The sequence below is a fragment of the Lolium perenne genome, chromosome 5, assembly GCF_019359855.2.
Source record: "Lolium perenne isolate Kyuss_39 chromosome 5, Kyuss_2.0, whole genome shotgun sequence".
Classification (NCBI taxonomy): Eukaryota; Viridiplantae; Streptophyta; class Magnoliopsida; order Poales; family Poaceae; genus Lolium; species Lolium perenne.
This window is the reverse complement of record NC_067248.2, coordinates 67,690,938-67,701,427: the sequence shown is the minus strand read 5'-3', so window position 1 is coordinate 67,701,427 and position 10,490 is coordinate 67,690,938. Positions and strand designations below refer to the sequence as shown.

At 47.2% G+C, this 10,490-nt stretch overlaps 1 protein-coding gene across 1 annotated transcript; it reads left to right on the top strand.

Annotated features, from left to right (window-relative positions):
- Positions 1 to 4,140: 4,140 nt before the first annotated feature.
- On the top strand, positions 4,141 to 10,123 carry LOC127299424 (peroxidase 3). The gene is made up of 3 exons (XM_051329388.2): positions 4,141 to 4,702; positions 4,821 to 4,986; positions 9,394 to 10,123. Exons 1-3 carry the CDS (start codon positions 4,274 to 4,276, stop codon positions 9,831 to 9,833), a joined length of 1,035 nt encoding a protein of 344 aa, XP_051185348.1. The 5' UTR covers positions 4,141 to 4,273; the 3' UTR covers positions 9,834 to 10,123.
- The last annotated feature ends 367 nt before the right edge of the window (positions 10,124 to 10,490 follow it).

Below are 10,490 nucleotides of genomic sequence, written 5' to 3'. Positions count from 1 at the left end.
TACTCAGGTATACCCTCGAGTCATATACTAGCATTTTTTGTGTGCTCAGTTTTCCCCTTGGGTGCTAATACTGGCTAGTGCAATATACTCAGTTTTACCCTCAAGTGGCTGGTCAACAGAGAGTCAACAAATGGGATTAACCAGTTAAATGAGTTATTTAATGTGCAAAAAATTTCGAAAAAGAGTGGCACTTACTCATGGAGTCTTTACCACAAGTTGCCACTTCTCAAATCATAGATAAATCAAGTTTTACCACAAATTGCCATTTCTCAAATCACCTAGTAGCTATGAAGGTGCATGGTTTTCCACAATAAGCCCTACCCAAAACAGCTTTCCCCAAAACATACTTTGTCTGAATGAGGTCATAATTTTCACACTCATGTATATTTGTATTGCAAATAGTTTGAGGTAGGCCAAGATGGGTTTCATTGTACAAAACATGCATTTTTCATTTTTTAAATCTCATATTTGAATCCCTTAGTATGTTTACTACTCACTTGCCCTTGGTTTCTTGATACTACTCAGTTTTGCCCTCTTCCTTCACAAATTCTCACAGACGCCCAACATTGCCCTGATTGGTCTAGCCCATGTCACGCGGATCGTGCCCGCCGACCGTTGATCGTATGATTTAACGGGCAGGATAACCCCTATCTCTCTCTGGTCGGGGCCACCACCCTCTCTCTCTCTATGTCGGCGGTTAGCTTCCACCCTGTATGTATGCTAAAGGGCGGTTACCCAGTATGCTAAAGTTTGGTTTTCTGCATTATTTTTCACGAGCTAAATTATAAACTCTTTTAGGCATTATTTTTCACGCAAAAAATGATAAACCATCACCGATTTGTACTTTTCACGCAAAAAATGATACACCATCACCCATTTGTTGTAGCCATTACTTTTCACGCAAAAAATGATACACCATCACCAATTTGTTGTAGCCATTACTTTCCACGCAAAGAATGATACACCATCATCTATTTCTTGTAGCCATTACTTTCCACGCAAAAAATGATGAACAATCACCGATTTCTTGTAGCCATTACGGTAAAATGATAAACTATCATGAATTACCATTTCTTTTAGGCATTACTTTTCACGGTAAAATGATAAACTATATCACGAAGTTTCATTTCTATCAAGATAGTCCTCATTACTTTTTTGTTGAGATATACTCCCTCCGTCCACAAATAAGTGTACTTTTAGCTTTTGTACTAAGTCAAATATATGATGAGATTTTGGTATAATTTGAAACTACATTTCAAAACGAATCTCGGGATACTAAATTAGTGTCATAAATGCTACTACTTTTTCCTATATATGTGGTCAAAGTTTAAAAAGTTTGACTAAACACAAAACCTAGATGACTACCCCCACAACGATCATGTCCTCCTTAATTTATTGTGTAAACCCCCACAACGGTCACCTCCTCCTTAATTTATTGTGTAAACCCTTACAACGGTCATCTCTCCCTTATAAACACCCACAACGGCCATCCCTTGTGTCAATAGGTTCTGCCTCTCTCTTCTTCGTTCACATACACTTGATCCATTGCCATGGCTTCCACGTCTCGGACGCGGACTGGAAGGGGAGGGGAAGGGGCGGCCGGGGTGGTGGATCATCATCATTGCCACCACCACCGTCAACACTGCCATTGATCATAGAGGAGTTCTTCATCGTCGTCTATGAAGACCCTTTGGTCAAGAAGGTACGTCCGCGTTCCCACATATATGATGCATGTGATTAATTATGGGCATGTTCTAAAAAACCTTTAATTTCAAACGGATCGGCGCTCGATCTCTTTGTAGGCACTCCCAAAAAAGTTTGCGGACTATCTTGACGGCCAGGAGCCAGCTAAGGTGTATCTGCGAGCAGCTGACTGTGGTCCTCGTCTCTGGACCGTGGAGGTCCTATTTGACGGTCAAGGCCGGATGTACCTCGACAAGGGCTGGGAGAATTTCGCCATCGCGCACGGTGTGGATTTCGGCTGCTTCGTACACTTCAAATATGAAGGCGATGATGTGCTCACAGTGAAGGTGTTCGACGGAACAATGTGCAGGAAGTACTACTACTCGGACGACGAAGATACTGACGATGAGAGCGACGACGACGTGAAGCCATGCATCCATCCCCTTTAGATAAGGGGATTATGACCAAGAATATATATGTAGCTTCATATGCATCGATTTAAAGATCTAGCTATTTTCCTATATATTATGCATTTAAAAAATTATATCGCAATTTCCACCATGATTCGAGCACCACGGCCTCCAAACGATGCCGATATCGGCATGATCAGAACGGCTATGCTCGCCGCCACTGCTAGGTCACCGTCGGGAAGCACCATGTTTAGTATAAGATTCACTTTAGATTAAGCTGCGAAAATAGTCACCTGCCATTGGCTGAGGCGGCCCCACAGAGCGGCTCTATATGATATTCTCTAAATAAATAGACGACCCCAGCGGTCATTGGCTGCGGAGGCCCCACAGAGCGGGAATATATGATTTTCTCTAAATAAATAGAAGACCCCACTGGTCATTGGCTACGGCAGCCCCACAGAGCGGTAATATATGTCTTTTCCTGAAAAATAGATGACCCCACTGGTCATTGGCTGCGGCAGCCACACAGAGCGGTTATATATGTATTTTCTTGAAAAATAGACGACCCCACTGGTCATTGGCTGCGGCAGCCCTATAGAGCGGCCCCATTTGTCATTGGCAGCACCGCGTATACAATCAGGAAATAAAACGGCCCACGCGTCAGCGACAAATGGATGGCTACCCGTCAGCACGAGATGGTCAGAGAGGAACTGCCCTCTGTGCAGCCCCACCCGTCAGATTAACGGTAACGGTAAGGCCTCTGACCTGACGGCAACCCTCCCGTCCGAGGGGTTTCAAACTAGAGGGAGGAGAAAATTGAGGAAAAGTTAAGAGGCTGGGGAAAACTGAGCACAACTAACGAACCAGGGGCACGGAAATAGAAATCCTTTTTTTAATAAGAGTCAACGTTTCCGTATACCCTTTTGCTAAGCCCCGGTTAGCCGAGAACTTAGTTAAGCTCGATCGATCTGTTTTTTTTTTACTTACTTGTTGATCGAATTACGATGCAGTTTGGTCGCGTGGATCAGCCATGCATCATTTTAATATCCACTTCCCCTCTAGTTGTTATGCTTGTGTCTTTAGGTTCGTGCTTTTTCATATTTTCTAGGCTTGTAGGCTTGTTTCTTCTTGTGATTAATATTTATGTACATAATTTAGAACAAAGCTGAATTGTTTTGTCTTTCTTTTACTCACCATGGCTATAAATATTCATCGCAAGTTTGGATAAAAATGTAGTCTAAAATATATCTAGATTTATTAAACCTCCGATAATTATTTAGGGCCAGAGGGAGTAATCTTTCTACTGTAATTCCATATCTATTTGCAATTGCAAATATCTGTGTAATTGCACCTACATGTATAATTGCACCAATATGTGCAATTACACATGGACATGTAATTGTGCAATTGCACGTATATGTGCAATTACACATATATATGTAATTGCACCAATATGTGCAATTACACATAGACGTGTAATTTTCATGTGCAATTACACGTATATGGGTAATTACGCGTATTTTTGAGTTTTTATATAACATTTATATATACTTTTCGTATTTAACTAGCATTTGAGCTTGTAGTGGCTTAATTTTCCTTGTTAGCGGGCTTTTAATTGCGTATGAAAAACAAAGGTAGAGTACGAACGATCCAACTTACTAAATCGATCCAGAGTTAACATGGTTCCCGGTCAACCGGACGCTAGCCGGTTACGTGTAACGAGATGCTTGTGTTGATTTCGTAAATCTCAAGACCTGCTACTGGTTTTTTGAACTCAGTTTTTCGAAAATGCTCATAGAGATAGAGTGTGCGTGCGTTCATGGGTGAGCATGTATAGGTCGTGAGCATCTGTGTTTGTACATGTTTCAAAAAAATAGTCTGCCACCACAAAACGTTACCTGTTCGTCGGTAGATGACTATCGGACGGTTAACAGAAGGACTGTTCTACTGGGGACCTCACTGATCGAGATCAACCATCGATGCCGGCCGCCGCACGCTGTGGCCGCCCCTTAATAAGCACACGCAGAAACAGCCGCACCCGCGCGCATAAGCTTAGCAGCCTAGCAGGCTTCCATTACTCTCACCTGCCGATCGCGCTATCAATCGCTCTCTCGCGAGCATTACCCGCGTCACATTCCATCCTACCTAGTACGTAGTCCGGCTTCGCCAGAGCCAGTCCGATGACGATAGCGCCGCCAACGTTGCTCGCGTTTGTCGTCCTTGCCGGCGCGCTGGGCGGCGGCGGCGACGTCGTGGAGGCGGCGCTGCTGAAGGCGCACTTCTACCGGCACAGCTGCCCGGCGGCGGAGGCTGTGGTGCGGGACATCGTACAGGCCCGCGTCGCCGAGGACCCCGCCGCGCTCCCCGCCAGGCTGCTCCGCCTCTTCTTCCACGACTGCTTCGTGAGGGGCTGCGACGCGTCGCTGCTGATCGACTCCACGGGGGGCAGCAACGGAAACACGGCGGAGAAGGACGCCGCGCCGAACAGGTCGTTGGGCGGCTTCGACGTCGTCGACACCGCCAAGGCCGTGCTGGAGGCCGTCTGCCCCGGCGTCGTTTCCTGCGCCGACATCGTGGCGCTCGCCGCCAGGGACGCCGTCTCCGTCCAGGTCGGTCGGTCGGTCTGTCAGCGCAGAGAATGCATCTTCATCAGTAACTAGGCACTGCACGCATGCACACTCATGGCTAATATGGAGATTCACCCGTGCTCGTACGTGCATGATGCAGTTCGGTCGTGACCTGTGGGACGTGCAGCTGGGGCGGCGCGACGGCGTGGTGTCGCGCGCGTCGGAGGCGCTGTCGGACATCCCCTCGCCGTCGGACAACTTCACCGCGCTGGAGGCCACCTTCGCCAGCAAGGGCCTCGACGTCAAGGACCTCGTCATCCTCTCAGGTATAGTGATCTAGTCAACATCGTGAATAACAAATACACGCCGTAGTACACGCCTACATGTACGTATTTACGTACGGCGGTCTTTTCGGTCCGAAAGAAAACAAAATACACGCACGTCCGCACTTAATCTCCCGGCCGATCGAAGCTGCCCATGCACGCTGTGACACATTTTTTTTGTGAATTGACCGTCATACTGACTGAGATAGTGAGATGTACTGATATTTCAGAAAATTCCTACCGTCCTAAGCATGTTGAAAAATATATAACGGTTTTGTTATGTCTCAGTGAACTGAGATTTTCTTAAGTCTAAGTCACTTACAAAAAAGTGCTTGAGTTGCACTTTTCTGTTAAAAAAGTGCAATTACACTTTTCTGCCACAAATGTGCAACCGAACCAAGTTGCACTTTTCTTTAAACTGCAGTTGCGCTTTTTTAAGGTGACTGGGACTTGAAAAACTCTCAGTCAATTTAGATATAGACACACCCAATATATAATCGGTTTTGCTAATTCCGAGATTCAGTCACCCTAGAAAAGTGCAACAACAGTTTAGTGAAACATACAACTCCCATCCACTTTTACTTTTCCGAAATGAGTTGCATTTTTTCTGAAAAGTGACTCTATGACAGGAGTCTAAACTACGATTGCATTGTTCTCTCCGAAACTTAAGAAAATCTGTCATCTGAAATTTAGTCAACCCATACATAACAGAAATACCTTTGTACTCCCAAGTATTGGTCGCTACGACTAACTAAATAAACTAAACAGAAGCTAATCTTGGCATAGAAATAAAATTTACATGGATTTACCTCAGACCGCAAGATCGTCCTCTTCAAGAGTGTGGCATTTTGTAGACCATTTTAAAGTTTCAAAAAAATTCTGAAAAATCCTTTGTATAGGTACTCCGAAAACTGCGAAATCTCAACTCGACGTACCTCATATTCTAGGCAGTGCAAAAATAACAAAAATGGACATCTTGAGTAGTGAAAGGTGCAAACTTTAAAACCTTAAAAAATCGACAGATTTGGTCATTTTGTGTGGCCCAAAATATAAAGGTGTTTTGAGCTGAAATTTTGCATGTTGGAAAACGTCTAGATTTTCCTTTTTTCAGGATTTTTTGAAACCTAAAAGTCTCATTTTCAAAACTTTCGAACTAGCAGCATAAGAGGAAATCAATATGGTACATCAGCAAGCGGCATGTTTAATTAGTTACGCTCATGGGTCACGAGATACGTAGCAAGTGGCCACAGTGTGCAGATGCATATATCATATATGGATCGACGGGCGGCATGGATGTGTCGGTTTGGCGGCACGCGTGGTGAGTAGAGCATGCAGGCCGCGATAGACGCTGCACGCACATGCACCCGTGTTGCGGAACGTTCGTAGTAGGCCGGAGCCAAGCGTATAGCTAGCCAGCGATAGAAAGGGACGGAGCAACCACCATCCAAGCATATGCCTGCGTCCGTGCATCGACCTAGCCGAGCACTCGAACCGGCCCTTCATGGCCGCTCGTTGCTGATAAGCTACCTACACCCCTAGCCCCAGTTGCCAAAAAACCAGGCCAACGCATTACTATATAATTAGTTGCGGCCTACATTCATCCCACATCTACGTACAATCTGTAGGGGGTTAGACGTGATGGAGAGTGTTAATTAAATATACCGTCCTTATTCTTCTCTACTCTTATGTTTTTTATTTACTTCGTGTTCTAACCCCAATTAACAGTTGTAATCAAAACATTATCTCATGATCTAATACAAGCCCAATTTCAAGAGAGAATAAACAGCTGACTTCCTTAAGAAGCCTATTTTGAGGATTAAAAAAATGCAAACAACCTACAATTATATGTTTGCATGTCAATTATACTTATGATGGTCACAAATAAAGGTACAACTTAGATATGGCCAAGTCCAAAGCAAACTCGATCAAAGGTTTGCCCTTTCCACAAAAAGACCATCACTGAGTGGTAATCCATATGCATGTGGCCCTGCTCAACCATGCATGCACCAAATCTAAGTGGCCGCTGCCTCGTCAAGAATTATGCTTGATCTGTATCTGCCAGCAACCAAAGAGCTGAGATCTTTGGCATGCATGGGCATGAGTTAATGCAGCTGGTACAGCTATTTGTGCTGTACTCCAACACTCCTACTAGATAGTACGACGTGTGCCAGTAGTGCATGCCTTAGTGGTGGTTACCGGAAACTACCAACTACTAGCACTCCTAACCAACACCATATGTCCATATCAAATCCAATCAACTGTGATTCAAGAGGCTGGATTCAATTTGGCCCATCATTGGTTAAGTGCTGTGGGCTCTTCCCTCTAGGGTATACAGTGCTTGTGAAGTGCAGTCCCAACAAGACTAGACTGGTCTAGTGTAGTGTAGTTCCAAGTGCCAATCTATGAGCTGTTGATGGCCGTTAGCACTACCTGACCAGCATTGGCTAGCTAGCTAGGTAAGCTAGCGCGCTCTGCTCGAAATAGCGGTTCAACTGCAAATTAAGTGGACCATCCAAGAGTTCGAGTCAATCATGCATTATTCTTTGGACTGGCTAGAGTGGACACTTCAATGAAACCAATACTCCACTATATTCCTAACTCCTAAGAGCATCTCCAGCCGCGTTCCCCAAAACGTCTACCAAACCACGCCAAATCGAGCGTTTGGGAGAAACGCGTTTTCTTCGTGCCGTGTTTGGAGAACATTGCTCCCAGCCGTGTTCCCCAAACGCGCATCCCAAAAAAATAAAAATGCAAGAAAATAAAGGTTTTCATTCAAATTTGGTTATATTTTACAAGTTTAAATGAAAATGGTTAGATTATGGCCTAGTGGCCGCCCGACGGTGCGTCCGACAGCCCCGTCCCGTCGTCGTCTCCCCTCCACCGCAGCTCCTGCGCCGCGCGCCGCCTCTCCTTACGGAGCATGGCGAGAAGACGCCGGTGATCGTTCAGCGCGTCGTCGCCTGCCCTCCCCAACTTCTCCGCCTGGAGGGAGAGTTCGACGGCACGGCAAATCAACTCCTCTTCGCAGGTATGGGCATCATCCTGCAGCTTCTTCTGCGACTCGAACGACTCAACGAGCGTCAGTTGCTGCACCGCCGCCTCCTCTGGGTCCGGCCCGTCGTAGTCGGACCAGTCGAAGTCATCGTCGTCCTCCTCCGCCTCCTCCGCCTCCATTTGCGCCGCCGCAGCTATTGCCAACGGATCCGCCTCTGCCGCCCAAGCCGCCGCGTCCGCTGCCGCCGCCTCCCCCTGCAGCTGCTGCTCCAGCGCCTCCCGCCGCTGACGTTGATGGAGCTCCCGCTCAATGTGCAGGCGCTCCCGCTCTGCATGCCACCGCTTGCCCATCTGCTCCGCCTGGCGCCGGCGGGCCTCTTCAGCCGTGGCGACATCGAATGCCGCTATGGTGTCCGCTAGCGTCGCCTCCTCCTACGTTTCATTCTCCGCAGCTTCCGGGCCGATGTTGAACTCCTGAGGTGGTGGAGATGGAAGTGGAGAGGGTGGTGGAGGCAACTGGCCGGCGCCGACGCGGTTTAACATTGCGAGGCATGTGGTTGCGGCGGAGAAAGGGATGTCGGCGGCTGTGGTGGCGACCATTGAACGGAGGAGGCCTTATATAGACGCCGGCGTCGCGAGAAGAGGTGGGAAGAAAGCATGGGAAGAGGCCAGAAGCCGCGGGGAGAAAGAGCGGGAACGCGCCATGGCATGCGAACATTGGCGACGCGTGGAGGTTAAGCAATGCCGACGAGATGTCTCGCCTGCCCCTCCATCGCTATTAAGGCAAAGCCGCGGCGCTTCTTTCATGTGTCGCTGACGTGTCGGGCCCGCCACTCCTAGCCTCGCTTCTCGCTGTGTCCGGCGCGCCCTGTGGACCGGGGACGGGGTCGGGGTGCCGGACACCGTATTGAGCCGCGCCGGGCGGAAAAAGGCCTTTGGGACGCGCAACTGGGAACGAAAAAATATCCGGTGCGTCCCAAAAGCCTTTGGGGGACGCGTTTGGATATGCTCTAATACCTCTCGTAGTCTGGTCCATATTATAAGACGTTTTGCATAGGTAATTAACCTATGCAAAACATCTTACAATATGATATGGAGGTAGCTAGCTGGAAAAACCAATATGGATTGCAAATAACAGTGCTATTAATACTTTATCATGCATATTATAATTGATTTTGTTGTTGTCAGTTTGTCATGGTGCCTTTAACATGTTGTACACTTTCTGTAGATAGAACTTCTTCAAATTTAGCTTGAAAATCAATTTTCTTTTCAGAATATTATAGAAGTTGTCTGTACACAATAATAGGAGTAACAATAAAGTATAGCATATCGCAATATGGCAATAGAATTTCACCTCCAACAAAAGTAGTTCTAACCTCCACATGCCGCATACACTGGGACCATGTGTATCCGCAGGTGCGCACACCATCGGCGTCGGTCACTGCAACCTCTTCAGCAGCCGCCTGTTCAGCTCCACCCCCACCGGCGCCGTCACCCCCGCCACCGGCGCCGTCACCCCCGCCACCGACCCGACCCTCAACGCTGCCTATGCCGCGCAGCTGCGCGGGGCGTGCAGGTCGCCGTCTAACAACGCTACCGTCGTGCCCATGGACCCCAGCAGCCCGGCCCGGTTCGACTCCCATTACTACGTCAATCTCAAGCTTGGCCGTGGGTTGTTCAGGTCCGACGCCGCCCTGCTCACCGACCGCCGCGCCGTCGGCATGATCCACGGGCTCACCAAGGAAGGCCACTTCCTGAAGGAGTTCAAGAACGCCGTTCGTAAGATGGGTCGCGTTGGTGTCCTCACCGGAGACCAGGGAGAGATTAGGAGAAACTGTAGGGTCATCAACTCATGAATTAATTGGTACTTATGTTGTGGTGTTTTGGTTGTAATTAATCATAATGAGGTGATTTGTGTTTATTCTTAGCGTAACGTTGTTGATGTGAACATAAAGCCGGAGTGTTATAGTGAATTAAGCCCGGAATGGATTGTACTCCGTACTAGATTTTCTTCGTTTGTGGTTGAGAATCGATTCATGAGCTTTGGTGTAATTTTGTTTGCTTGAAAGTTGTGGACAGAAGGATGCGAAATATATTATGAGAGGCTCGATATCAGAGGTCGGCCATGTGATTTGTGTATTTAAAATATATTCTGGTGGGATGTGAAACCTGTTATATTCAATATGAACAATAAACGAAGAACGAAAAGTAAAACACTGCAGGGGACACGAGATTTTAACGTGGAAAATCCTTGCAACACACAAGGGAAAAACCACAGGCGCCATCCAGCAAAACTTCACTATTTCGGTGGTGTTTACAAACACCGTGGGTGTACAATGATGCGACAAAATCCTAGCGACGGCTTACAAGGAAAATATATAGACGCTGGCAACGGCCCAAGCCTACCGGCAACGGGCCTCGCTCCGCTCGTCAGAAGTTAGCCTCTTCTTGGAATTTGGATCACAATATAACAAACTCCACCTTGAGACAAATTCCTTGTAGCATGAACTTCA

Excerpts from the sequence above, each read along its gene's own strand:
- LOC127299424 (XM_051329388.2), top strand. The coding sequence starts at position 4,274 with ATGACGATAGCGCCGCCAACGTTGCTCGCGTTTGTCGTCCTTGCCGGC. Across the intron at positions 4,703-4,820 it reads GGGACGCCGTCTCCGTCCAG|TTCGGTCGTGACCTGTGGGA; the intron begins GTCGGTCGGTCG and ends TGCATGATGCAG. Across the intron at positions 4,987-9,393 it reads GGACCTCGTCATCCTCTCAG|GTGCGCACACCATCGGCGTC; the intron begins GTATAGTGATCT and ends GTGTATCCGCAG.